The sequence below is a fragment of the Pyrgilauda ruficollis genome, unplaced genomic scaffold, assembly GCF_017590135.1.
Source record: "Pyrgilauda ruficollis isolate IOZ18807 unplaced genomic scaffold, ASM1759013v1 scaffold21, whole genome shotgun sequence".
In the NCBI taxonomy this organism is placed as follows: domain Eukaryota; kingdom Metazoa; phylum Chordata; class Aves; order Passeriformes; family Passeridae; genus Pyrgilauda; species Pyrgilauda ruficollis.
Window position 1 is genome coordinate 3,930,564 of NW_024520318.1, and position 27,182 is coordinate 3,957,745.

The 27,182-nt window shown below is 40.3% G+C and overlaps 1 protein-coding gene across 2 annotated transcripts; it reads left to right on the top strand.

Moving 5' to 3' along the window:
- Positions 1–884: 884 nt before the first annotated feature.
- PRKCI (protein kinase C iota) lies at positions 885–26,975 on the top strand. Of its 2 annotated transcripts, XM_041467871.1 has the most exons (18): positions 885–1,074; positions 8,190–8,311; positions 12,670–12,759; positions 13,498–13,548; positions 14,735–14,820; positions 15,846–15,986; positions 16,791–16,845; positions 17,323–17,381; positions 17,863–18,039; positions 18,761–18,858; positions 19,628–19,714; positions 20,307–20,442; positions 20,925–21,012; positions 21,946–22,071; positions 22,175–22,254; positions 23,211–23,300; positions 23,611–23,726; positions 24,473–26,975. In XM_041467871.1, the coding sequence occupies exons 1-18, from the start codon at positions 959–961 to the stop codon at positions 24,558–24,560; spliced, it is 1,806 nt and encodes a 601-aa protein (XP_041323805.1). In that variant the 5' UTR covers positions 885–958; the 3' UTR covers positions 24,561–26,975. The 2 variants fall into 2 exon arrangements, with proteins under 2 accessions (XP_041323805.1, XP_041323806.1); XM_041467872.1 differs by lacking the exons at positions 885–1,074; positions 14,735–14,820 and having other exon boundaries at positions 8,260–8,311.
- The last annotated feature ends 207 nt before the right edge of the window (positions 26,976–27,182 follow it).

Here is a 27,182-nt window from a genome sequence, read left to right on the forward strand (position 1 = left end):
TCCAAGTCCCTCGCCGGCTCTCTTGGAGACAACTTTAGGCACTGGAGGGGGCTCTAATGTTTCCCTGCAGGCTTGCTGTCTCTGGGCTGAACAACCTCTCAGCCTGTCTCCAGAGCAGAGGGGCTCCGATCCTTGGACCCTCTCCTTTGCCTCCTCTGGACTCGCTCCAGCAGCAGCACGTTCTTCTTCTGTGGATGGACCAGACCGCAGAGCAGGACCACGGCACTGCAGGTGCTCAGTATGAGGTGCTCACGCTGCTGGGGATCAGCCCCATCGCTACTTGGGCAGAACAAGTTTCCCTCCTTGGCTCCCTATCACGGCGGCCACCCGCGGCTGAGGCGTCCCGCATCCCGCTCCGCTCCCGCCGCGCCGGCGCCACGGCCGCCCCGCCGCCCTCAGCCCCGCCATGCTTCGCGCTGGGCCGTACCAACTGTGGGTGGGGCAGTGACACACGCCGCGGTGTCGCCCCCGTTCCGGACGCGGCGGCGGGAGCGGAGGGACCTGCGTGCGATCTCGCACCCGCCTGACCCGGAGCGGCCGCTGCGGCGGCTCCGCTACGGGGCTGCCGGTTACCTGGGTGCCGGTGCCGCCGCCTCCCCCCCTCCGTTGCAGCGTGGAGCATCCCGCTCCACAGGTGTGGAGTCCCGTCGGAGAGAGCCCATGTAGAGCGCAGGGGGACGCGCACGGGACTGGCACCCGCATCCCGGGGCGGCGGAGCTGCCGCTCGACCGGTCTCGGGGCGGCTGCTCCGCCCCGCCGGGGGAAATCCTTCGCTGCCCTCCCGCGCCGCCTCGCGCAGCTCCGCGCTCCGTCTCGCCACCGCTTCTGCGCGGTCCCCTCCCTCCCCCGCGCGTGGTGCCGCCCGGCGCGGGCGGGGCGCGCTGGAGGCGCGGGGGTCGCGCAGCCGCCGCCCCGGCCCGCTCCGAGCCTGCGGCTCCCCCGGCCCGCCTGGGCGGCGATGCCGACACAGCGGGACGGCGGCGCCGGGAGCACCATGTCGGCTCCGGGCGGCCTCGGGGGCAGCCTCGGCGGGGACGGCGCCCACCAGGTCCGGGTGAAAGCCTACTACAAGGGGTGAGTGCGGGCGCCGAGCCCCCGGGGACGGCCGGGCGGAGAGCAGCGTCCGGAGCGGCGCCGCGGGTGTTCGGGGCACCCGGCTCGGAGTCCCGGGGACACTCCTGGCTCAAGCCCTGGGAATGCCCTGACTTGTAGGGGAGGAGGGAAAGAGCGGAGGAAAAACACTCCACGACTAACCGGCCGTGCTGAAATGGATGTCAAGTGCAGGACTGGTGTCAGGGTTCAGGGGGAAGTGGGATCCTCCCTTCTCCTGGGGTGGCCGTCCCGGTGAGCAAAGATGTGCCTGAGCAGCGTCTGCCCTGCTCACCCTGCTTCCCTTCACCCCCAGGCCTTGGCTGCCAGTAATAAGTACACATTCCTTCATAACACACGCCAGAATGTTTGGGATCCAGCTTTTGTCCTGGTCTTTCTATGTTAAGTGATGTTCAGGACTAAAGGAAGAGGATGTTTGTATGAAAATTTGTTTCATGGGGTTTTAGGCTGTTTGCCAGGGGCCGAGAGATTTCCAGGGGAGTCTGTGAATGGTAACTCAGATGCATCTACTGTCAGTTATGCTTTTGCTGTTAAAAAAAACCCCAAAATACTCAGTGTCTGCAGAAATGGAAATCTGAATTTTGTGGGCCTAATTCAGTGGCTCTCCAGCAATAACACACAGAGCAAAAGAAACGTTCTGCCTTGTGTTCACAGCCCACTATTAAATGGTAACAGTTCCGGGACTTAATAAGTTTCAGTGCAAGGGTTGCCAGTAGTTCACTGGGCCATTAAGTTTGAGGGGAGGTGATCTAAGCAGAAAACAATGTAGGTTGCATTTTTGGATTAAGTGTGAACACGATGCTCTTGATAGCTTCCTTCCAGTTATATGTGTTGAGCACAAGAAGAGGTGAAAATACATTTTCAGTATTTATTCTCTGCTATGTCTAGCTGTGTAATTTTAAGGAGAGGCATAAAAACTACTCTGAGCTTTTGGTATTTGCTGCTGTTTGTTTTCTGGCTTGTGTCTGCTTTGGGGCTTTTCTTGACAGAAGTCTGTAGAAGTTACTGTAGAGACTGGCACAATCTGTGGTTTTAAAGGACATGTGAGACACTGTCAAAGTATGTGAAATTCGGAGCTCTTTGGTTCACAGTCCCTTTAATCCACTTTTTCTTGAGGAAGCAAAGATGCCCCTGGCTATCAGCTGGTAGAGGTGTTCATTTGGTCAGACAGTGAACTACAACGGGAACTCTTCTGGGTGAAAACTCTTTTTCTTCTGCTGGGTCGGTTTTAATCTTGATCATTTCCACATGCAATCACATGGATTCTTGCTTTAGCATAGGGAGGAAGCAGCCCAAGGTTGTGGGAGTGAGGAAAAAAATCTGCTACACTGGGCAGGAATGCTGGCTCATGACACTGGTAATAATTTCACAGGCACTGGAATGTTTCTTTTGAGTCCTGTCCATTGACTTTTTATCTGTTAATGAAGTTATCAATTTAATAATGGCATTGAGTCATAGAGGGTGTTGGTTAACCATTGTGAATACCAACAAACTAACAAGCTGAATGCCTTAGTCATGATTTATTTTGAGATGTAGGCTTAGTCTCTCCACTTTCTTGCAACAGAAAGTCTCAAGCCCCTTCTCAGACTTGCACTATCAAGTGGATATCAAACATTTTACCTGCACTTACCCTGAAATGACTCGGAGACTGAGAACTGAATGCTGATACCAAAGGCAGCTTTTTCCCCGTTCTGCAAATAAACTGTCTCAGAGCTGGATCGAGGAATTAATGGGAAACAGTGTTAATCAGGAAGCGTTAATCACTCCTAATTTCCTTTTAATGGAAGCATTTAAGTGGGTTGTAGAAGTTATTGGGAAAGTCTGGCTGTGAAGGTCTTTTCATCTTCCAAAAAGAGTTTCTGGTTAAAAAGAAAAAGAAGCAAAAAACCACCAAGCCAGCCCAACCCAGCCACTTAGAAGCACAGATTTGTTCTTGAAGCGTTTGGGAATCTGATAGTCGGGATACTTGCCTGGGGCAGAGAGCCAAGCCTGAATCCCCAAAACTCGGCTGGGTCTGGCCAGGAGCCCAATTGCTTTTCTCAGCCAAGACAAAGACTTCACACAGGACCCTTTGAAGAGTCTTTGTTTCATTGAACCGTGCGGTGGTAATTCTTTATCTGAAATTCATGAAATATGTTAAAACAGGACGGGAAATTTTCCTAAAAGTGAACACGGATCATGATAATAAGGGGATGGGGAATTCCCAGAGGCTTGGGAATTAGGGCATTAAGTTGAGCTTTTCCAGGTATTTCCTTCTCTCAGTTAAACTGTGCTTATCTTCCACATAGGGTTGGTTGTTTAAAATTCTTAAAATAGTGTTACATATTTTAGAGAGTTACTGTGATCTGTGCAGTGTGTGTAACAGATTCCTGAGGGGGTTTTCAGGAATTCCCTTTGTCACTCTAAAGGTGGATTTTTGTTGATACAATAACAAAGTATAGCAGCTCCCAGTGTGTGGCACTGATCAGCATCTGTATTTACAACCATTTCAGTGCTCTGATGATATTCAAAGTTTGCCTTTTGTCTTACCTCATGTGCTGGAGATGCTTTTTGTCAGGTCAGTGCAAGAAGTTGTTACATCATTCATACCTGTGCTGTAGGAGTAGGGAACAGGTAGGAATAATTCACTGCTTGTGCTCAAGGAATCCTGTAGAATTCATGCTGATTTGAAAAACCAAACAGCTATAATAACCATTTTTCTGTCACGATTAGATCTGCTAGCATGTATTCTTTCAGTGCCTGACATAGATTTTATGCTGGTTTTAGCTGTGTAGGCTGTAATGAATTTTTAATAAAAAGGGGTAGATACCAATGTTTTGCTCACCTTCAGTTTGATTTGGTTCAAATGAAGAACACACCTGACAGTCCTCTCATGATACATGGTAAACCTGCTTCTTTTCTTAATTTTAATTACTTAATTACTTTAGTTGCATGAGTAGAAAAAGTGAGGAGAAAATATGATTTAACTGTAAAATCTAAATGTACCTCCATGAAGATTCCCAGGGTATTCATTTCTTAAGGATTCTTGAATTCTTGCATAATTTCTTTTTATTTATCTTGGGCACTTTTTTTGATCAGTTCTTCAGTACAGTTCAGTCCTTCTGTTGTCCATTGACAATCAAGTTCTTTGTAGGAGAATGTTCAGCTTAAGAAAACTTTGAATTAAGCCTGTGAATACATTTTCCCCCCTTGATGTTTCAATATTTATTTAGCTTTCTGACAATATGTTTTTTCCAGAACACAGACTTGAACAGGGAAAAGCAACACTGTAAATGGTTGTGAATGGCAGTGGCTGCAGCTCATGGTACAGAAATTACCCTGACACAGCAGAATTCCCGACGAGTCCTCTGGGGGCTCATTGTGGGGAGCTCTAATTAGACTTTTTCAAAACTCTTAATGACTGGCCCAGGTGTGTGATTCAAGTGTGGATATGTAGGTAACATGTATAATGTGTCTGTACATTTCCCTATACATAATATGGGATATATGAGGCTGCAGGTGGAAAAGTCTAAAGCAGTAGTGTCTGTTCTCACAGGGTTGTTCTCTCACAGGAGTTCAAAACCAGAGTGAGAAATTAGGTACAGATGCTGAATTGTGTTTAATTGTTGCTACTGGTTTTTTGGTTTTTGCGTTGGATGGGGGTTTTTTTTGTTTGTTTTTTTTTTTTTTTTGTTTTTTTTTTTTTTTTTTTTTTTTTTTGTTGAAGGACATTACAGATCTTGGGTGATTTGTAAAAGAAAGTGAGGAAAGCTGTTTGATCTCAGGACAGGTGGACAATGTGGTCTTCTATATGTATTTAAAATATGTTCTCTACTGTGTTTACATTTACCATTTGCCTTTTCTTGGTCTTCCTAAGATTTATGTTTTACTGATTCTGGTATTTGCAGGATATTGACTCAGGCCTTTTAGTAGTATGAATAAATAATTTTTATTAATATTTATGAAAGATAGAAGTGATAGCATTTTCAGTGAAAGTAATTCAGGACAAGTTCTGTCTTGTATATTTGCACGTTTCCTACTCACAGGTCCCTGATTAAGACCAACTACAATAGTGCTAAAACAAATTGTAAAAAGTCCAGTGCATAGTAAGAGTTAATTGGCACCTCCAGATGTGGTGGTGCAAAAGGTGTTCTTGAATCAGATTTTCTTCTAATTTCCTATGTGTGCCAAGAGGGGACAAACAGATATTTATTTCACCTTGGGATAGCTTTGTGACAAACGTGTTTATTCCCAGCAGTGTATAACCTTATCTTCATCACAAGGAAAGGCCTATTGCCAAGAACATTTTCCCCACATCTCAGTAAAAGAAGACATTTTGTATCTTTAATGCAAGTCAGCAGGCTATGGTCCATATTCACTTTCATTTGGCCAACTAACTTTTATTCAGAATGCAGAATTTTTTCTTGATACAATTTAGCTTCTTCTTGGCTTGGGTGAATGCAGCTTTTTCCTAACAAAGGCATCATCAGTGCTGTGTTAGGGGCAAGAAGTGTGGAGGCACAAAGGTGTGACAGCAGAACCATTGTGAAAGTGAGATCTGTGTCAGCAGGAAGTGTCAGGGTCATCAGGGGAGTTCAAATGGCAGAATAAAGCACTAGGGAGACCTGTAACCTTTCAGTTCCTGTGTTATGTAGATATTCCTTGTGGAACCTTGTTTATACTTGACATCATCTTTCTCTTTTAATATTGCTGTTGGCTAGAGTTCTCTGAAAGACTGATTACTGTCTGCTATAGCAGAAGAGATATTCCAAATTATTTGGTAACTGTTTGATACATGTCCTGCTAGAGGTATTAGAGTAGTAATTTAGAGAACACGCTTGAATTCTGAAATAATTAAACTCCATTTTTTTTTTTTTTTACATGAAGGAAAACTGCTTTGCTACTTAAAGGTACCAACAAGTAGTAAGAGATTTTTTTACAGTTGGTATCAGCTTTTACTTTAGAGATATGAAGAGATTCCAAGGCTGTTCAGTACATGTTAACATTGTGATTTTTCCTTTTTGCTGCAGTATAGATAAGTCTATTTTAAGTTAGCTTGAATCATCACATTTGAAAATGTGCTGAACAGATTTTCCTAATATATATACAATTTAATCTTCAGTTTTTGCTGAAGCATCGATGATTAGTCTCAAAAAGTGTGGTCTGTAACTTTCTGCTTTTCTGGCAGTAGTAGTCATGTAACAAACTTTCTACTGGCTAGTTCAATCCCAGAAACCCCTGCAATGTAAATTTATATAAATATAAATACTTTGGCTTCTCAGCACTCTTCAGAACTAATTTTTCTGTTTAAGAACATATTCCACAGTGAATAAATCTGTGCTAAAATGTGAATCAAGGAAGGGATGGTAAACTCAGTGGAGCTGCTAACTAAGCAGTGCCTTATTTCCTTCCCGGAAAAACAGGAAATACAGGTTAAGGCTTTGCCTGCTAATCCAGGCTTGCTGTGTGGTGGCTGCTGTGTGTCTGTGACAGTGACACACTGTCAGATCCTGCCAGATCCACCTTGTTGGCATTGAGCTCCCAGCTGCTGTTTCTGTAGAAGATGCAAAGGGAGACCTGTGTGTCTGAGAGAAGAGTTTGCTGGGTTGGATGGATGTGACTGGGGCTTTCAAATAAAGCCCCATTTGCTGTAAATGACTGTGCTGTGTCTGAATACCAGGGTCCAGTTGTTGTTTGTTTTGCATTTTGTCTCACGTGGAAAGAACAGGAGTGACTCCTCTCCCAAATCACGTAGCAGCTTTTTGACTGCTTTATTCAGATTATTGAAGAGATGTTGTGTTTGTCCTGGGCACACATCTGCTGTATTTACTGGAGTCTGTCCCCTAACTAAACCTGACCCAAATGTTGATGCTCATAAATCCAGAAGCTGGCTTGTTGTTCTTCCACAGTGCTTAGAAATTGCCAGTTGATTTTATTCCTGCTGCTGCTCTCAGAGGAGCCTCAGGCATTCAGTTTGGTTTTTGTGTGCTCTCTGCCCCTCCTGAACACTGTTCCGGTTCCATAACCACAGCATTTTATGTTAAGTCACCTTCTTGATCTCCATCTGCCCATGCACATGATGATTTAAAGATATTTAACTTGCTGCATACGTACACTTCACTCTGGTAGGAACCTTGATGATTTCTGACCAGTAAAAAATCTGTTGTTTCAATTATTTTTTTTAGCTCCCCCAAACAGTCCTGGGCACTGGCACCCACCAGAGCAAATCCAGCTGGGTGAGGCTTTTATGGGAAGATTAATCTGGTAGCTCAAACATGGAGCTTTTGTGCTATGTTTGAAGAGTGTGCTGTAAGCCTTCCTCCTTCCTCTGTGTCTCCCAACTCCTTTGGTTAAGGGTCTGAGCCCTGTCACCTGTACCCCTTTAAGACCCAGCCAATACAGTGAACCAGCATTTTTTGCTAACATATAAAAACCAGGTTAACTCACTTTTTATGATCACAGAAATATCCATTCTGCATAACAGTAAAGCTGTACATTTCAGTTCTAAGTATGTGGCTCTCTGTCAGCCTTCCCCTTCATTGTGTGAAGCACCACTTTTTTTAAAGGCACTTTGAATATTTGCACATGCCCCTAGATCTGCTAGGAAATCTGTTTAGTATTTGTCATTAATTTTTCATAACATCTACACAATCAAAATTTAGTTGGAGTAGATGTATGTGTTTTTACATTTTGATACTAATAACTAAATAACTGTTAAAGAGGAAGTAAAACTAGAAATGTGTTTTGACCATTATTCAAACATTTGCAGCATTTCATTCTTGAGTTTCCACTGGTGTAAGAGATCTGATTTCTCTGTGTGGTTATTGCCTGCTGCAACTCACTTCTTAGTTACTTATGGGCATAAAATTTGAGTTTTTCTGAAGCAGATACCTGTAAGATTAAATGTCAAGTAATAAAAATCACTTGGAGTCCAACTTTGCTATAAGAAGGGAACTTAGGTACTTTATTTTACTTCACCATTTTAGAGGGAGCTGCTCAGGGATGGGGTTAATATTAGTGGTCTATAGAAGGTGTTAGAGATGATGTTCAGTGTTGTGTTTTGTGAAATAGTTTCTGAAGTTTATTTTTCTCTTTCCCAGGGACATCATGATAACCTATTTTGAGCCTTCCATCTCCTTCGAGGGACTGTGCAGTGAAGTTCGAGACATGTGCTCCTTTGACAACGAGCAGCTTTTCACCATGAAGTGGATTGATGAGGAAGGTAAATCAGTGCTCATCAATGCATTGCTCAGCTTCCCAGCTTTTCTGTCCCTTTCATCTTTTCCTCTCCCTCTGCCTTCATAAGATAAGCTTATAAAACATAGAAACTGACTCCAAAAATAAGTTATCCAATGCCTTCTTAAATAGAGCTTAATGAAGAGGTATTTGTTTCACACTACGTAGTGTGTAGCTTGCTCTCAATCTTTATAAACCAAACAAGACCTCAGTGACTATGAAAATGTTAATTCAATGTTAGGATTCCTTATGAAGGCAACAGAAAAAACTCCTTTATACTGCTGAAGATTCCCTTTATATCTTATATTTTTGAAAGAGTCAAACTGACATTAAGTTATACAAATTGCAGTCTTTATCTAAAATATTGATATAATTTAATGTATAGTTGAGTTGTATGTGTAACCAAAAACATTATATCTCAAGTGTTATTATCAGCTGATACTTTAGCAACCTAAAGTCTATTAACACATAGCCAGTAATAAAACTTCTTCCAAATACTAATGATGTGTGGTAACTTTTCATCAAAGTGCAGTGACAGCCTTGACTGAGAACTCATCTCTAGTGCTTACATAATCCATCTTCAAGTTTACCTTGGATGAAAGAAGTCCAGTCTGCTCTCCCTGTTAATAATGTCATCCATTGAGCTGTGTGTGTACAGTAGTAATTTTTTTTTAAGGTTATTTGTAGGTTCTGTTTTCTCAGTGGAATTAGTTCATCCCACACATAGGTTTTGAGCTACAGCTACAAGGAAGAGCCCTCTGAATTATGAGATTGCTGTGGAGTTATTTTAGCTGATGCAGTGCATAAAAGGCTGCAGTATGCAGTGATTTGTTGGCTGTGGTTGGTGTTTGCATGCAGCCATCAGCATAAATGGTGCTTATGGAACTGTTTCCTCCCGTGTCAAATTGGGCCACTGCCAGTTTAGTCAGCCTAAAGCTAAATGTGGAGCAAAGTTGGTTTTTGGAAGTGCCATATAGGCAGGTGTGTTGAAGATTATGTGGTCTTGGGAGTCTGAGTCTTCTCCTCATCATTCCAAAGTTATTTATACCAGGCAGATGCAGTACAGTAAAATGAACAGTGTTTATGACTGAACTGTGCAGCAGAGCTACTGGGAGTTGAACATTTACTTTATAATATACTGGCTGTGTTGTTTTATCATCAGGAAGATAATGGACTCCTCACTGCAGTGGAGGAGTCTGCAGTGTCATCACTGCAGGAAATATATATATTTTTTTAATAAACATTTTGTACTGATTCAATAATCTACTTGAAGCCACAGTTTATTCTGTCTCAATTTCTGCTCTTTAATTAGAGATAGGCCTATTGAATAAAAAAGGAAGGTTGCAGTTTGCCTGGACTATTTTCATGTGGAGAATTTGATTTTCACAAGCAGTCCATGTTTTCTTTAATCATTGACTTACAGTTTAATGTCAGTGGAGAAAAAGTTAATCTGCCAGTGAGGAGTGTGTTTAAAGCAAATCCTCATGTCTTTATTGTGAGTAATTCCTGCATGTACATACAATGCATGGCTTCTTGCCAAGCTCCCTGCCTCTTCTCTCAGCACCACTCTGTAGTGTTTTCAGTTGATATTCTTTCTAGAAACCTGTTTTGCTTTACTGGAAAATGCCTTTATCACATCCTCTCCACCAGCCTGAAGTTCACTGTTTAACAGTAGCGTGAGGAAATGTGTGTGCTGTAGGCTGGTGCTTGTTGCACTGTTACTCATGGTTTTTATAGTCTGAGAGAAGATAAGGAGTCTGGGGCATCACTACTTCCTGACTAAACTGGATTTTCCTGGACACTGAGTTTTGATTTGTCATATACTAAATGCCTTTGCAAGATGAGGGCTTCACGTGTAGCTACTCTGATTTCATAGAGGTAATGGCACACAAAGATATCATTTAATTGAGTGGAGTCATTTCCAAAATCTTCAGATACAGCTGGAAAATAGAATGAACTTGATTTGATTTTAGACAAATTTCTGTTTTTTCCATATATAGTCAGTTCAGCTTCACTCTGCCTTCTGAAACATCCTGTGGGTTGGACACTGGCCTCGTGTGTGTCTTCAGTCTGTTGTTTCTCGCTGTATAACTCAAAAGTAAATATTTTCCTATGTATCCCAGCTGTCTTTAGCTGCAAAATTTGTACTACTCAAGCCTGTTGAGAGAGATGTCTGTAAACCTTCTGTTCTGAGTTTGCTTGTTCTTGGGACCCTCTTTTGCTTCTGCCAAAGGAAAACACAGAATTGTTTGCACAGGTGTCAGAAACAAATGAAGAAAAACTGGTTTGTTGATTCTCGTAGTGAGTCTGAGTAAATACAATTGTTCCTTCTCCTCCCACTCTGCTCTGTACAGTGTAAGTTTGTGCTGTGGGTGGGCACTGTGGTGTCCAGGTGTCCGGCTGTAGGGGGAAGTGGTTTGGTGGAAAATGACTGGTGGCTTCAAAGACTCATCTGGAGGATTTGATGTGCAGGAAACTATAAAGACATAACTCTGAAAATGGACCATTTCCATTTATTATTTATAATTTTTTGCAATAGCATAGAATGCATAGAACCACAGAATGGTTTGGTTGGAAGGATGTTACAGATCATCTCATTCCACCTTCCACAATCCCAGGCTGCCCAGAGCCCCATCCTGTCTGGCCTTGGACACTTCAGGGGTGGGATGGCCAGAGCTTCTGTGGGCCACCCTCACAGGGGAGAATTTTTTCCCAATATGTGATCTAACCTCACTCTGTCAGTGTGAAGCCCTGTCCTGTCACTCCATCCCTTGTAGACAGTCTCTCTCTTCACATTCCTTGTTGGCTCCTTCAGGTCCTGGAAGGCCACAATTAGGTCACCCCAAGCTGCTCCAGGCTGAACAGTCCCAGCTGTCCCAGCCTTTCCTCATAGCTGAGTCCTCCATCCCTCTAATCAACTCAGTGACCTCCTCTGGGCTGGCTCCAACAGGTCCATGTCCTTCCTCTTCTGGGGGAAGATACATTGGAACAAAGCATTGTGATACATTAGAAACAAAACAAATTCTCTGGAAAAACTTCTGTGGGGTGAGTTGAAATGCCTCCTGCTGCTGGGTGTGTGGTGGCACTGAAAAGCTTTAGCAGTGGCTGTATTAATTTAGATGCCTTGCAGTATAAAACACAAAGAGAATAGTTAATGGTCTGTTGCTTGTGAACTTTCTGACTGTGGTATTGACTGAGGACTCAAAGCAGTAAAACTTCCAGACTGGATCCAGTTTAGCCGGGATGGAAATGATTCTGCCTTCCTCCAGTTTGGTTACCTATAACCAGTTTGCCACTTAATGACATGGAAAATAGTATTTCTGTTAAAAATTAGGAATATGGAAAGGCAGGGTTGCTGTATGGGATTTGGGCTAAAAATGAACTTCTGCTCATGCTGGAGGACAAGCAGGCAGAGATAAATCCCTTGTTCTTGCACAGAACGTCTTGTGTAGATGAAGAGGGGGGAAAAAAGTTGAGCTTATAACTAAAAGTATTTTCTTTCTTTGAGGCAGTGATGATTGAGACTCAACATTGTTTTTAAAATGTTTCATTTACAGTATTATTTTGAAACAGGCTTATTCACTTAGGGGGCAAATTTTTAAATAATGTTACTAATCTGCATCAGACACCAAAGAAAACAGAAAAGTTTCAGAAACTTCATCATCAGGGATTTGGTATGTAATTTAGTCTGCACCATCACAAATGGTCAACAAAACTGCAGTTGTTTTATTTAAAAAAATAAGAAACAAAACCAGCCAACTCCCACCTTTTTTTTTGCCTTGGTATCCTTTCTTTAAGGAATTTTATTCCAAATAGTTGTGTGAGTGTGAAAGTAGTAGTTACAAATCAGAAAAATGGGGTGTTGCACTTAGATTATGTTATTTGTCAAAAGTTTCATTGAGGTTTGAGGACAGACTCAAGCTCTAACTGCTTTTGCAAGTCCTGGTGCAAGTCTTGGCAGTGCTGAAGCAGCTGTGAAAATAGAATTGACTCAGTTTTAATTAAAAATCCATGAAATAAAAGGTACTCTTAGAAGGCTTTTAGGTGCTGGAATACAGCCTGCACCTCCTGTACTGAAATATGTGTAACCATGCTTGTAGCAATGATGTTTTGTTCTTATGATCTGCTTGCCTCTTGGGAATATCCCATATTTTTATTTTCCCTGAAAGAACTCAATATGATTCTATTTTTATATATACTCTTTGAACAGTGTTAAAAAGAAATACTACCACATTTGAGAATATTGGATTTTTCTACAATAATTATCCTGGAACCAACTGTGAGGGAGCTACTGAATGATGTGGAATTGACTGGGTTGAGTTTTGTGCTATTTTCTTTCCACAGGAGATCCATGTACTGTTTCCTCTCAGCTGGAGTTAGAAGAGGCCTTTCGGTTGTATGAGCTAAACAAGGATTCAGAGCTTCTGATCCATGGTAGGTGAAATTTACTGAAATTTACTGCTGCTCATGTTTGTACCTGTGAATGAGTGGAATTCTTACCTTCCATTCCTGTGCCTTTCACACCCTTCTCCTCTCAGGCCTGTGGCCATCCTGTCAAGGGATGCTGATGACCATTCACTGTGCTTTTAGCTCTTCTTTTTTAAATTAAGGGAGAAAAAATATTTTGCTGTTAGTTTATTCATGAAATCCAGCCTCTGTTTCTTCATTCATTCAGCCCAAGTGCCTTGAGACATGTGCTGGCAGCGAATGGTAGAAGTGATAAAGTACAATTTATTTATTTATTAGATTTTTACATTATCCTGAAGTTGATTATGAATAAGTGTTTTAGAGCAGCATCTCTATTAGTGAAAAAAGTTAATGAGCTCCATTTGTAATGGCAGATTATTGAAAAGTTCGACTTTTCTAAAATTATGTACTTCAGTTTTAAACTTAATAATATCATGCCTCTGTTTGATGTGTAGTTGCTCAGTTTTAATTGTTCAGGGTTAAATGCCTATTTTGGCAGCTTCTCCAGAATATTTTTCTAGCTATTTGTAACTTCTTATCTGAAGGTCGATCTTGGTTTATCAGAGATTAGAGCAGAAAAGTCATCATTATGAAGTGTTGGTGTGTTACACTACAGAGTCTCAACAGGCTCCTTCTCTTAAAAAGATGCAGATTTATTTTGTGTCTAAAATGAAAGCTAATCAGAAGTTAATGTCTTTCTTGCAGTGTTTCCGTGTGTCCCAGAGCGGCCTGGCATGCCTTGTCCAGGAGAAGATAGTAAGTAGGCATTTCAGCTAAGAAATACAGAAAATCAGTTCAGATTTCCTGTCTTAGCAGATTTTGATGTTCTTTGTTTGGCATCCTGCACTTATGAATATTAATAATGCAAATCTGTAACAATCAAATATTTAAAAGGAATAGGAAATCTTGCTCAACTTAATGTTTTTCAGTTCTGAATCATTGTTAATAAGCATTTCACATTCTTATTAACTACCCATGTCAGTCTGCTTTCCTTGCTTTTGCCTCTTCATTTATGACAGTTTTTTATCCTATTCCTGTCTTTTGGGGATTTGCCAGATTGCTGGCTGACAATTGTGAGCAGAGGCTTGTAACCAATGATAATGACTTGTCATGTCACTATTTACAAATCTGTGGTTAATTCATTTGAAATTGATGTTTGGGTGCTATCAGGAGGATTCTCCCAAAACCTCTAGTGTGTTAACTGTTCTAGACATTAAAGAGGTTATTTCCCCCCAGTCTTAAAGTTTTATAAAAAAGGGTGTGTCTGTTATGCACACAAGCATCTGTCAGCTTGGTGTCCAAATCTCTGACCAATCCAATCTACATGTGCATGTTTAAAAGTTAACTTGGGCAGAATGAGTAATGCTGGTTATCTGAAAAATGAGGTTGCAGACTAAATCAGAAAGAGATTTGCAGCTCTGTGTAGTTTTTCATATATCTGTTTTCAGTTTTGGTTTCTGACATGCCTCAAGTAATGAAAAATAAAGTAATAGCAAAAAAAAAGGAAGAAATTAATAGTGGCAGCTGTGGATTTAAAACACTGGAGGATTTGTCAAGCAATCCTATAAATCAGGACATGCTCCCAGTTTGCCTTCCTTCCTCCTTTCCCTTCCCCACAGCTTCTCCCCAGGTTGAGCTGAGGTGTGTGTGTACTTTGCACACAAGTGCTTGTATTGTTTGGACAATTTACTTTCTCTTGACTCACTGTTCCTTTTAACTTCAGAAAAATCAGAATTAACTTTGAGTTGATCAGGATATTCTACTTCAAATGTTCTCAAAAACTTAAAAAAAAAAAGGAAAAAGATACTTGGAGCATTCCTCTGTTTCTGTAAGGAGCAGGAGTGAAACTTTGTGAGTTACTCTGCACAGAAACCTCCAGGAGAAGATGATGTAGTTCTGTGTTTGCATTTGTCTGGATATAATCCTGTGTTTTTCCTCTTAGAGTCCATTTATCGCCGAGGCGCCCGCCGGTGGCGAAAGCTCTATTGTGCAAATGGTCACACTTTCCAAGCCAAACGCTTTAACAGGGTGAGACTCTTGTTGGGTACTTAAAGCCATGATACAGGGATGTCTTATTTTCATAATGATGATGCCACTGCCTTGAAAAGTTATCAGGTAGTTTTAGTTTCGTTTTTGTTGTTTGTCTACGCACTTTGGTAATCCTGTATCTTTGGGAAACTTAAGCAATATTAAATCATCAGGAACTTGAAATAGAAAGAAACAAAGCAAATTGGTTACAATTCACTTTACATGTACTCTGAAAGCATAATGTCAAAGCTCCTGTGTTCCCTTAAAATCTTCCCAGAGGGTAAACTGGAATGTATTAGATGGCTAAAAGTAAATACTCAGTTTTCCAACTTCTGTGAGTAAAATGGTCTGAACTTGCTTATGATGCACAGACTTTTCTTTCATGACTTTTAAAGGTGAAAGCTGAGATGTTTCTCCAGACAGTCTGTTTCTGGTGCCAGGTAATCAATGGAAAATAACAAACCATTCAGAATGTTTTCAGGAAGCAAGGGTCAAGTATAATTAGCTAAGGACCGAGAAGGCTGTGCTGTGTTTAAAAACAGCAACAGCAAAAACCAAACCCAAAATATTTGAGTAAGTCAGGTCCCTTGGCAGCTTCAATAATCTTTCCTTCTTCTCTAAGCTTAGTGTATTGTGTGCTTAATGCTTGAGATCGTCTCCACTAAACTTCATCTTGAGCATCCTCATGTCTAACTTCAGCTTTTTTGTTGTTGTTTTTTGACCTCATCTGGGTTAAAGGCTATCAAGGCACCACAGTTAAATCAGTTAAATCCACTCCTGCCTCCATGGGCAGCCTGTTTTCATGGATCTTTGGAGTTGTTTTGTGAACATCCTTCAGCGAGTGGTGATCTTCCCATTCGCATTGTCTGGTTGTTTAAGGTGTTGAAGCTTCTCCTCTTCTGCCTTCCTCTGTAAGGGCTCACCTACAGAGAGATGACGAGATGAGCTTGTTTAATGCAAGTGTGGCTGGATAGTTTTGTTCTTCAGTTTTGCTCTTAATGAGTTTGGTTGGTTTCTGGTTGCAGAGAGCTCACTGTGCCATCTGCACTGACCGGATATGGGGCCTGGGGCGCCAGGGCTACAAGTGCATCAACTGCAAACTCCTCGTTCACAAGAAGTGCCACAAACTTGTCAACATTGAATGTGGCCGACACACACTACAGCCAGTAAGTAAAACCTGAGAAATTGTCTCAAAAAAGCAGCAACCAACCAATCAAACAAATAGCCCCCATTTTATACTGTTGGTTTTCAAACTGCAGCCTGCGAATAATCGCAGTAGCTGAAATATAATTTTTATGGTTACCATGACTTTTGCAAGAAAGTTTGGGGTTCACTGAGCAAAATTGCAACTTCTAGCAAGACAGGAGTCTAATCTGCACATCTAACATGATTTCCCTTGTCACATATAAGGGACATTTATCCCATCCTTCATGGGGACTTTGCATAGCATGTATATATGTACACACTATTTTACGTCTTCAAAATGGATAGGTGGAGTAAATTCTCTAAATATATGATAGATGATTGGATTTTTTCCCATTTACAGCAAAGGAATATGAAGAGCAGAAATTTTTCCTATCCTGAGAAAAATTTAGATTATTACTGCTCCTGGTTTCATAAAGCAGACAGCTTCAAGTGTATCTTCTGGGAATTCTTTTGACTAATATATATATAGTGCTGAAAGACTTGAGTTTTTCTATCTCACTTCTCATCTGCTGTATTTCTTTCTCTTTTGTCACTTCTGCAGCTTCTGGAAACATGTCATGACTTCCAGAAAAGAGGGAAAATAAGGAATGCAGTTGTTTAATTCATTGTGTATATTTTAGTTACTATGTTGACTAATCAAGTTAGAAAGTAGATAGATTAATATTATTATATTCCTCAGGGCTCATTAATTTCATTTATTGATTCTAAAATAGTGTGTCTGACACTTGGACAGTCTATTACAAAAATCCTGTTTATGATTGCAGGAGCCAATAATGCCTATGGATCCATCATCAGTGCATTCAGATAATGTAGAAACAGGTAAGATCAATAATGTTTTTCTTTAAATTACTTCAAGTAGCTGAAAAGTGAACTTTGAAGTAAAATTATTTTCAAAAGTCTTCTTTATTTTTTCATAGAATAAGAAAAGTAAGACAGCTTCTTAATGCTAAGGGGAATATAAATATAAAAATTTCAGTTTTCCACATCTTAGCAGTTTCAGAAACTTGACTAAACAAATAAGAATTTATGCTGTCAGTTACATTTAGTAAGGTGAGTACTTCAAATGCTGTGACCAAGCAAAAAAACTCAAAACCAAACATGTTTATTCTTACGGCAGTCAGAGTGATGGTCCTAATGCCAACCTATCCATTCTGAATATTTTCAATAGAAGCATTTAAACTGTGTTTCTCTGACTGATAGAAGCATTTAAACTGTTTCTCTGACTGTGGAAATTTTAAGGCAGAAGAAAATCCTGTTGTGTTGCATCAGTCTAATAAATTTTTCTTGCGTCTCCAGTGATACCATACAATCCCTCGAGTCATGAGAGCCTGGACCATGTTGGTGAAGAAAAAGAGGTAAGATATCTTATCCAGGCTAACTCTGCACACAGAATGACAGAGTATCTGAAGTTGGAAGGAACCCTTGAAGATCTTCAGAGATCTTAAAGCCTGTGTGTCTCAGTTTCAAGATTTTAGTAGTTTAATTTGCCACAAACTGAAAATTAGCACAGAGGGCACATTTGGGTTGCTTCTGAGATGTGTGCTTGTGTGGCTTGCATGCTGCTTTATTTTGAAATAAAATAAGGCTGAGTTGAGATGTGCTTTGATTGACAAAGTGTTCTAAATTCTCCCAGTTTGGTTTGTTTCTTATCTGCCAAGACTCCTTTGCCTTCTTTGTTTCCCAGCACATTCCTTTCCAGGACAGTACAGTCTTAAGATAACAAGTGTTAATTGAATTACTTGTTTATATTAATTTTGAAATGTTTGAAATGCTGACTTTTGCAGTTGCTGACACTGGCAAGGCTGCTTCCTCATTTCAGTGCATCTTTATCCACAGGCAATGAGCATTAGGGAAAGTGGCAAAGCTTCCTCCAGTCTGGGCCTGCAGGATTTTGATTTGCTGCGGGTCATTGGAAGGGGCAGCTATGCCAAAGTGCTGCTGGTTCGGCTGAAGAAAACCGAGCGCATTTATGCCATGAAGGTGGTGAAGAAAGAGCTCGTCAACGATGATGAGGTGGGCAAGGTGTTCTCAGTGAATTGGGCAGCTCTTCCAGACAGCTCCAGGGTCCCCCAGGAGGGGGGAGCCAGGTCTGGGCTGCAGCACTCAGTGAGAATTCTACATGTGGTTTCTTGTACTGCTCTGTAGGAGGTTCACAAGGCAGGTAGCCAGGTGGAGTCTGATTTTCATAGGTTCAAGTCTGGGTTTTTGTCACAAAGAAATCTCACCATGTTATTTTAATTGCTTCTTATATCAGACCCCCATCTTAACAATTTTTGCACAGTGATTAGTGAAAATGTGTCAGAAATTGCACTATTAAACTGCTAAAGGCTTCTTGTTCCTGAGGATTTCCCTTGGGTTTCTTTGGACTACTCTGAAAACACTGGAGTGACTGTGGCTTGCTGTCCAAGAGCTTTTGCATTTGTTTCTCAGTCTACCATTGATTCCTTCTGCATTTCTTGGTACTACTTTACATTTCCCTGCACCAGTTTATCTTATCAGTGTGTTTTCATTCTCAAGGTGCTTACACAGTGAGGCTAAGAGTAGAGTACATCCAGGAAATAAAACGTATGCTATCAGCTATTGCTTCACATTTCAGAGCTATAGAATATTTAATTTCTTGCAAGTAAAACAAGGACAGCAAAGCCCTTGAATGTCTTTCTGCTAATTGTCATTAATTCTTGAGCTAAGAAGTGCAACAATCCTTTTCTGAATGTCACTTTTCTTCAAAAAATAGGATATTGATTGGGTTCAGACAGAGAAACACGTCTTCGAACAGGCCTCAAATCATCCCTTTCTGGTTGGACTGCACTCTTGCTTCCAGACAGAAAGCAGGTAAAGGTCATAAATTAATAATAAAATAGTCTTATTAAAAACATTTCATCCTATCAGGCACCTCAAAGGCATGAAGTGTTAAGTAGCAAAGTCAATGTTTTGTAAATCTTCGTAGTATTTTGTGATCCAAATGCCATGTGCATCCGAGGTTTTCAGATGGAGAAAATGCAGAAGAATGTAAAGTAGTGGTAGATGTGGTGGGAAGGATTCTGGACAGGAAGAGAAATGCAGCTAGTAGGAAAAAAGGGATTGAGAATATGTGATAGAAGAGAATGTGCAATGGAAGGGAAAAAAAAAACTTGAGGAGATGAAAATCAAAAGTACGAAAACAGAGGAATAATTGTCCCAAACTTGTCTGGATTCGTTGAAAACAAATCTGTGAGCAAGACTCAGAAAATAGCATGTGAGTTTTCAAAAGGAAGACCAAGTAATAGAGATGAAAATTTTGTTATTTTTCTATCCTGTACAATAAAAGAAACTGATGTGGCTCCATGCAGTCACGTGTGTAGTAATGACAAGCAGTACCCATAATGGATGAGGAATATGGGAACATTACATTCCTTTAGCAATGAAGGAATTATCTAGAGAAACTTTGTATACTTGATTTTTAACTTTGGGAATTTATTCAAAGGAGGTGAAAATGGTAAAACCAGCTGTGGTGCCAGAGATGGGAGGAGTGGAATGAGCATTGTTCTATAACAGACCTGCAACATCTCACACCTCTTTTAGCCGTGCACACAATCATTGGTAACAATCCTGTGTGTTCCAGGTTATTCTTTGTTATAGAGTATGTCAATGGAGGAGATCTGATGTTCCATATGCAGAGGCAGAGGAAGCTGCCAGAGGAACATGCCAGGTGTGTCTCATTCCAGATTTCTTGCATCAAAACAGTGGTTTTCTGACACGGTGCAGCAGTGCAGAGATTATAAGGGATGAGCCAGCAAATCCTCTGCAGATGTTAAGGATTTAAGAAATGTGAAACTGCATCGTCCTTTTGCTGCTGCAAGCCACCGTGTTTTTGTTTCAAGAAGGAACTGTAATAGGAAGCATTTAGATGTTGTTTGCATTGGAATTATTCTGTATGACTTCAGTCTGCTATTTTTTTCTAGAAGAACAGTTTTGTGGTATTTTTTTTTCATATCTAATGATATCAATGTGTTTCTTGTACAACAACCACTACCAGCTGTCCAGGCAAATGCTGAGTTCTTGGTGCATATGCTTAATCTCAGATGGTGAGATAAAAGGATGATTGCAGGAGACATTACTATTAACTAAAGACAACTTTTGAAGTGCATAGAAACATTTGTATGATTATAAAGAATTTGCCACTTCTCTGTGGAAAAAGAATAGAATACTTGGGATTATGTATAGAAAATATCATACTACCAAGACTGTGTTATTGTGTTTTTGGGTTTTTATTACTTAATCAGTATTTCTTTCTACACTAGGTTTTATTCTGCTGAAATCAGTCTAGCACTGAACTATTTACATGAGCGAGGGATAATCTACAGGGATTTAAAACTGGATAATGTGCTCCTAGATTCTGAAGGACATATTAAACTCACAGATTATGGCATGTGCAAGGTAAGATCTAGTTTCTTGCTAACTAGAAAAATCAACAATTAAGAAATTGTTATAAATTAAAAGATGCTGGGACTTTTAAAAGTGAAATTTCAAGGTCTCTCTTTGTACACAGTGCACACAAGCTGTATATTCATTTCACTTCCACATGTGGAGAAAAGGCAGATGCCAGAGTGCACGGACTACACTTACATAAAGCTCCTGGATCAACTTGTCTGGGAGGGGTTGGCTGAAATAGTCAGGATAAGGTGATTTCAAAAGAGGTTGAAATGATCAGTCAGTTGCTCCTGTTTGGATTCTGTGGCACTGCCCATTTCCCCTGGGAAAACTTGTCACTACAAAGGCACTGGAGCACAGCTTTGACTTTGCCGTGGAATTGCTATAATGCTGGTTATTCAAGACTTAATTCAAAATTAAGCTCTTAGCACAGGAGTGGGGGATCTTCAGTTAACTGTAAAGTATTTTCTTCCCATCTTTTCCTACAGGAAGGTCTGAGGCCTGGTGACACAACCAGCACATTCTGTGGGACTCCAAACTATATTGCACCTGAAATTCTCCGAGGAGAGGATTATGGTAAATGGAATTTCTTGTTGCTACTTTCTAACTTTCACCTTATCTCTTCTTATTTGAGTTGTCTAAGCAGTAGAAAGTAAAAAATATCCATTAGACACATGATCTGTCTTGATTCCACATCCTGTCTGAAAAAGTAAATAAAGCCTTCAAAGGAAGAGCAGAAAACATCGCACAAAGCAAATGAGATACTCTGCATTGCACATTTTAAATTCCCTTGAACAGTCTTGAAGAATAGCTTGAGTCATCCAAATTTATTATTGTTTTATAACTATTTTAGATACTACTAATGATAATACTTGCAGTCTGGAATTGTGTTTGGTTTTGGAGCTTTACATTTGGCAGCAGTGATAGATTAGATACAAATTCATTGCAAAAAGGCCTAGATAGTAGATGTCCCTTTACATATTTTTTTTAATTTGCCATCTTATTTCAATCAAATATTTCTTTCATGCTGGCTTCAGATATTCCTGCTTATCACAAGCTTTCTAGGCCAGCCAGACTGTATCAGCCCCAGCCTGGCTACTGGGATTTCCTTTAGCAGTGGATAGTAGGGGAGATATGCTTTGCTCCATGAATGACTGACTTGCTGCTGTTAAGACTTACACTATCCTTCCTTGGCCTTATCTCCCAGCCTGGATAATGCACTGTTGGGTAGTAATGATTAGTAGTAGTTTAAATATTATCTAAACCTTGGTTAAGGGCTTAACACCAACCTTCAACCTCTTTGCATTTCCTCTGCAGAGCATCATCTCCTGTTGTGTACATAATGATTCACGTAATGTCTGCTATAGTCCTTATCTCCTTTATTCAGCTAATTGGAAAGACTGGCAATTTGCATTTTTAACTTGTTCTTTTCTGTCTGTTTTTAGCCCCAGAGGTGTTGGTATTTTTGTTGTGCAATATCTCCAGTGGTGTTTTCTCTCTTGAATTCAGGCTTCAGCGTGGACTGGTGGGCCCTTGGCGTGCTGATGTTTGAGATGATGGCGGGCCGGTCGCCGTTCGACATTGTCGGGAGTTCTGACAACCCTGATCAGAACACAGAGGATTATCTCTTCCAAGGTGAGTACCATCAGTGTTCCTACACTTCAGTGCTTTGCTTCTACTTAGCCTTTAAACTAACTTCAAAGACGCAAAGGCTGATAGGATCCTTGTTTTCTTGCAGTAATTTTGGAAAAACAGATCCGAATTCCCCGATCCCTGTCTGTGAAAGCAGCAGGTGTTCTAAAGAGTTTCCTTAACAAGGTAAGAGCTGATGTACTTTATCTGCCATATACAGAAACAGGGTAGAAAAGGTGAGAGCCTAAAGCAGAATTTCAGTGGGGCTGAAGACCCTGTTCTAGATACTTCTCTCAAAATCTGAAGCTCCTGGTTCTCAGGCTGGGATTATGAGTAAATTCCTAAGTGAAAGGCATAGAAGTGCTCCAAGCTATTTCTTTAACGTGGAGAATTGAACAAACTTACCAGATTTAGGTTGGTTTTGAGGGAAGTGGTTTAGCAAATCATTTGGACAGCTTCTGATGACTTCCAGGAGGGAGATGCAGAGGCAGGATGTGCTCACTTCTTGCTGGGGGCTCTCCAGCCTGAGGGCCAGAAGGTGCACGTGTGGTAGTGGATGATGAGTCCAAGCACTTGCTGGCTTTTAGTGAGTGTTACGTGAGTGGGAAGAAAGAGATACAGGAGAAACCAGATTTGGATAAATTATTCTAAGAAAGTCACACCATTCACTGCACACTGTCACAGCTCCCTGGTAGTGTGTGCATGTTTGTACCTAGAGATGGAATTGTCTTGTTAAAATAAGCTTCTTTCCATAGTATTTACCAGGAGCTGCAGTTACTGCCCCAGTGTGATCTCCTGGCATAATCTGTTCAGGGAAGAGCAAGGGAAGGTGTGGGGAAAGAATGAAATTCATTAGTAATCTAACCAAGCCTGCTCTAAAACCTATGGAATGTTTAACAGGTCTGAATGAAAATGAAGAAAATCAGCATAGTCATTTATATAAAATTTAGTTAAGGCCTTCCATATATTCCTCCCTATTTCAAAGAGTAAATTTGAGCAGTTTCCAAAATAAATAATGCTAATTTAGTTCTTCAGCATTCCTTGTAAATCTGGTGTTTCATTTCTCATGGGATTTGTAACATTGGCATTTTATTCATGTGTAGGCTGTGGCATTCATTTAGAAATATTTTTTCCTTGCACAGGATCCAAAGGAACGCTTGGGCTGCCATCCTCAGACAGGATTTGCAGATATCCAGGGCCATCCCTTCTTCCGCAACGTTGATTGGGATCTGGTATGTGAATGCCCCCTGCCTTGGCTGAGGTTCTTGGCATACAGTGACAAAGTTGTTTTGGACTTGACAAAGTTGTTTTGAGTCTAAGAGAGGACCTTAAGCTCAAAAACATTAAGCTCTTAATTTATATTATACCAAAATGACAATACACAGTCTTTTTTCCCCTTTTACACACAGTAAATGCAGTAGATTATTAGAATGATTGTAGAATGTATAAAAAATAAACTTAATAGTAATTTCCAGCCTTGTTTAAAAATAATTCAATAGGTTGTAACTCATTCTCAGTGTGACTAAGTGCATTTATTCTTAGATGGAGCAAAAGCAAGTGGTGCCTCCATTTAAACCAAATATATCTGGAGAATTTGGTCTGGATAACTTTGATTCCCAATTCACCAATGAACCTGTGCAGCTCACTCCAGATGATGAGTAAGTAATGTAGAATTTAAGAAGTTCAGAGAAGAGAAGAAGCTTTTTTTTTTTACTGGTTTGGGTGTTTTATATTGATAGTAGTCAGGTGAGACTATCCTGGCTGAAAAACCTTTATAAAATGCATGATGATAATGTGCTTGGTTTTGGTAGTGGATTTGTGGTTCCTTACTCATGAGAGGCCCTGATTTGGGATGAGGAGGAAAGGACCTTTCTAGTTTAGTTGAGCTGCTCCTGTTCACATTTTAGGAACTTCTATAGTGTTTTATATAACATTCACATAAACAGTGTGTATTAAATGTTAACATAAACATGCAAACATAAACAGTGTATATTAAACGTTACCTATGCAATCCAAGTTCCTTCCCCATCCCTTTCTAAATGCAGACTGTACAAATTGTTTAGAAAAGCTGCTGATGCAGGTGCACTATCTATCACATCCTAATGTTTTCAGGTCCCTACAAAACTGACTGTTTAGGGCAAGTTTTGAAATTGCAAACCTTGCAGACTGCTTTGTGAGTTAGTGAGTGAAGCCCAGTCACTGCTTTTGAGGGGTTTTGTGTTTTGGTACCATTATTGGGCTTAAAAGAGCCCAGTGATAACTGTAAAGGTGGAGAGGGACAAAAGAGGGAAAGGAAATTTTCTCAATTGCAGTCTACAGAACAGTTTAAATTTTAAGTCAAACTATCAGTTAATGTTATCTTTCTAATTTTGCTCAACTAATGATTGTTTTTTAATCCTAATAGTGATATTGTGAAGAAGATTGACCAGTCTGAATTTGAAGGCTTTGAATACATAAATCCTCTTTTGATGTCAGCTGAGGAATGTGTCTGAATTCTCCATTTCTGAACTGTGCCAATTGTTACTCCGTTTGTTTCTGCATGGATAAACATCTCTCCATTTGGATGCACTTGCATAAAATGAGTAACTCAACATCCTGCCCTTGCCACCACCTAGTGTGAATTTTCTTTTTGTATTGATTGTTGTCCAGAACAGTTGTTATGCTGAACCTTCAGCTGCCAGATTTACAACGTTAGAACTTCCTAACAATTTTGCCAAATTTGAATTTTAATACAGGAGTTGATCTCTGGGGCTCCTGACTGAACAAAGGGTCTGACTGTATAGTTTGCCAGTACAGTGTTCTGAGCAAGGAAAGGTTTTCAGTGCTTAATGAAAAACAAATTGCATCAGGTGATGTAATAAATTATCCTTCAAGGATTTCAGATTTTTCAGCAAGATAAGTAAGAACTTAGTTCCTAATCTCTTCTCTCTGAACATCTGATTTCCCTGTTCTAGACATAGAAATTAGAGCTTTGTTTGTGCCCTTCAGACTGAAATGACAGCAAGGAGAGTGGATATTTACACTGAATAGGTCAAGACTGGCTGCTTTCTTGGGAAATATTGATCCTACCCTGAAGGAGACTATTAACTCCATATCAGAATTGGTAGACTTTGCTCCAGTACTCACACTAGGAATTGTACACTGATACAGAGAGTGCCTTCCTAGCCTGGCCCTTTCAGCAAGGGTTGGACATGGCATCAAGTGTCAGTTTAATGAAAGAATTTAGTTAACTCTTTGAGTAGTTAAAATCTGTACAGAGTAATTCAGCAGTAATGGGCAGCTTATACTGAACCTCATCCTATTTATTGCTTTTATATTTGCTGTCTTAACTGCATCAAAAGTGCACACGGTACAGCCACAGCCTGGAAAAGGGCATTGGTTTCTTTTTTTATCTTACTGCCACACTGCTGAGAATGAGTTCCACTTTGCCAGTGGAAAAAGCATATCTAGAATAAAATAGGTGCTGTCCACAATGACTCCTTTAACTTCTGCCCTTAGAGATGGTGATCTGTACTCACAATCAAACCTGAAATGTTGGTAGCAGGCTCAAGGAAAGCAATTGAAAGAATGGGTGGAACTAGGACTAAGAGGTGTGTTTCTTACATTTCATGTTAGTAAGCAGTGTAATATACAGCACAGATAATTCTTATTTTTAATGCTAAAGCAATAGTTATGAATGTGTTGGGCTAAAGAAATGTACCACTTTTTTATTATTATTTTGGGGAAAAGGGATTAAGAGACACTGAGGAAAGGAATCTGTGTTATGTAAGAGCTGTAAGAGAAGATAAGCATCACTGAAAGCAGATCTGAGAATCTGTAAGCACAAGTTGGCAAACATTACCTGAAGCTTTTGGTAGATTTTTGCTTGGCCAGTGTCTTTCTGTGAAAATTCTTGTATGGCAACACTAATTTCATAGCACAAGTTTTCTGTGTATGTCTGTTCACTTCCATGTCAGCTGCAAGCAGAGAGATTGCACACATCCACACTGGTGTCATGGTATGAGATTTAGTTCATGTTTTTCTTTGCAATGTGAATAGGAAACTCTTTAGTATTGGGCTGAGTTTCCAAAACTGAGAAGTGATTTGAGGGGCTTCAGTTTCAGTGAAGCACTGAACCACCTCGCTGTTAAAAATCAGGTTTCCTTAAATTCAAGCTGCATCTTTTCAAATGTAAAATATCAGAGTTCTTTAAAGAACCTTCCTTTAAAGAGCAGCTAATGGGGTCAAGTGAACTGCTCTGCATGCAGCTTGAAAATGGTGATTGTTTAGCCTCTGACTCCTGTACCCACATGATCAGTTTAGACATTAGGGCATAACTGATAGTAAACCTGGGAATCATTTAAAGCAAACAAGAAAAGCCTTGTCTCTACAGTGGCATAATTTCCTATAAGGTATTAAGGGAAATGGCTTTATGTAAGGAAGGACATTTCTGCCATTCAGCACAGAAGAGTAAAGCAAAAGTTAATTTTTTTTATAATGTCATAGAAAAATACTTTTTCTATTTACATATCTAACCATTAAGAATGTTGCAAAGTGACAAATATCTTAAATTACAGTAAATCCATTTTTAAACTTTAATTTTCTCCAAAGTGCCATGATATTAACTGTTATTTTTCATTGTTAAGCATACAGAAATTGTCATAAATATTCAGAAGGGATATTGGGTGTAAACAGTCCAGTGCAGTAGTTTTTGTTTTTTGCAGAACGTGTCTGCATCAGAAGCATGATGTATTTCTATGGAGTAACCTCTTTTTTGTACACGAGTTGGATTCCTATGGGTGCTCTGCTAGTTAATATTGTCACTACTTTTTTCCTGTTTCATGTGGATTATGGTCTTGTACGTTGTTGTGTAATCATTTCCTTTATTTGTGCACACTTTTTACTTTAAATAAAACATTTATATTAGACCTCTGTGTGTTAAAATCTCAGAGAAATACTGTGAAATGCTGGTCTTGGGATCATCATCTGACCCTTTTAAATTGTCCATATCCCATGGGAGCCTTGTTCTAATATTTTCATTTCTTATAGAAAATTGCACTGGGATGGGCCACAGCAACCCAAGAAATGCCTTTCTCACCCTGCATTTACTAAACGTGTCTGAGAATGCAGGTTGT

What these genes read in the sequence shown, in the direction of transcription:
- PRKCI (XM_041467871.1), top strand. Translation starts at nt 959, where the DNA reads ATGCCGACACAGCGGGACGGCGGCGCCGGGAGCACCATGTCGGCTCCG. An exon ending in GTGAAAGCCTACTACAAGGG is followed by an intron (nt 1,075 to 8,189) that starts GTGAGTGCGGGC and finishes TCTCTTTCCCAG; the next exon opens with GGACATCATGATAACCTATT. An exon ending in TTCAGAGCTTCTGATCCATG is followed by an intron (nt 12,760 to 13,497) that starts GTAGGTGAAATT and finishes TCTTTCTTGCAG; the next exon opens with TGTTTCCGTGTGTCCCAGAG.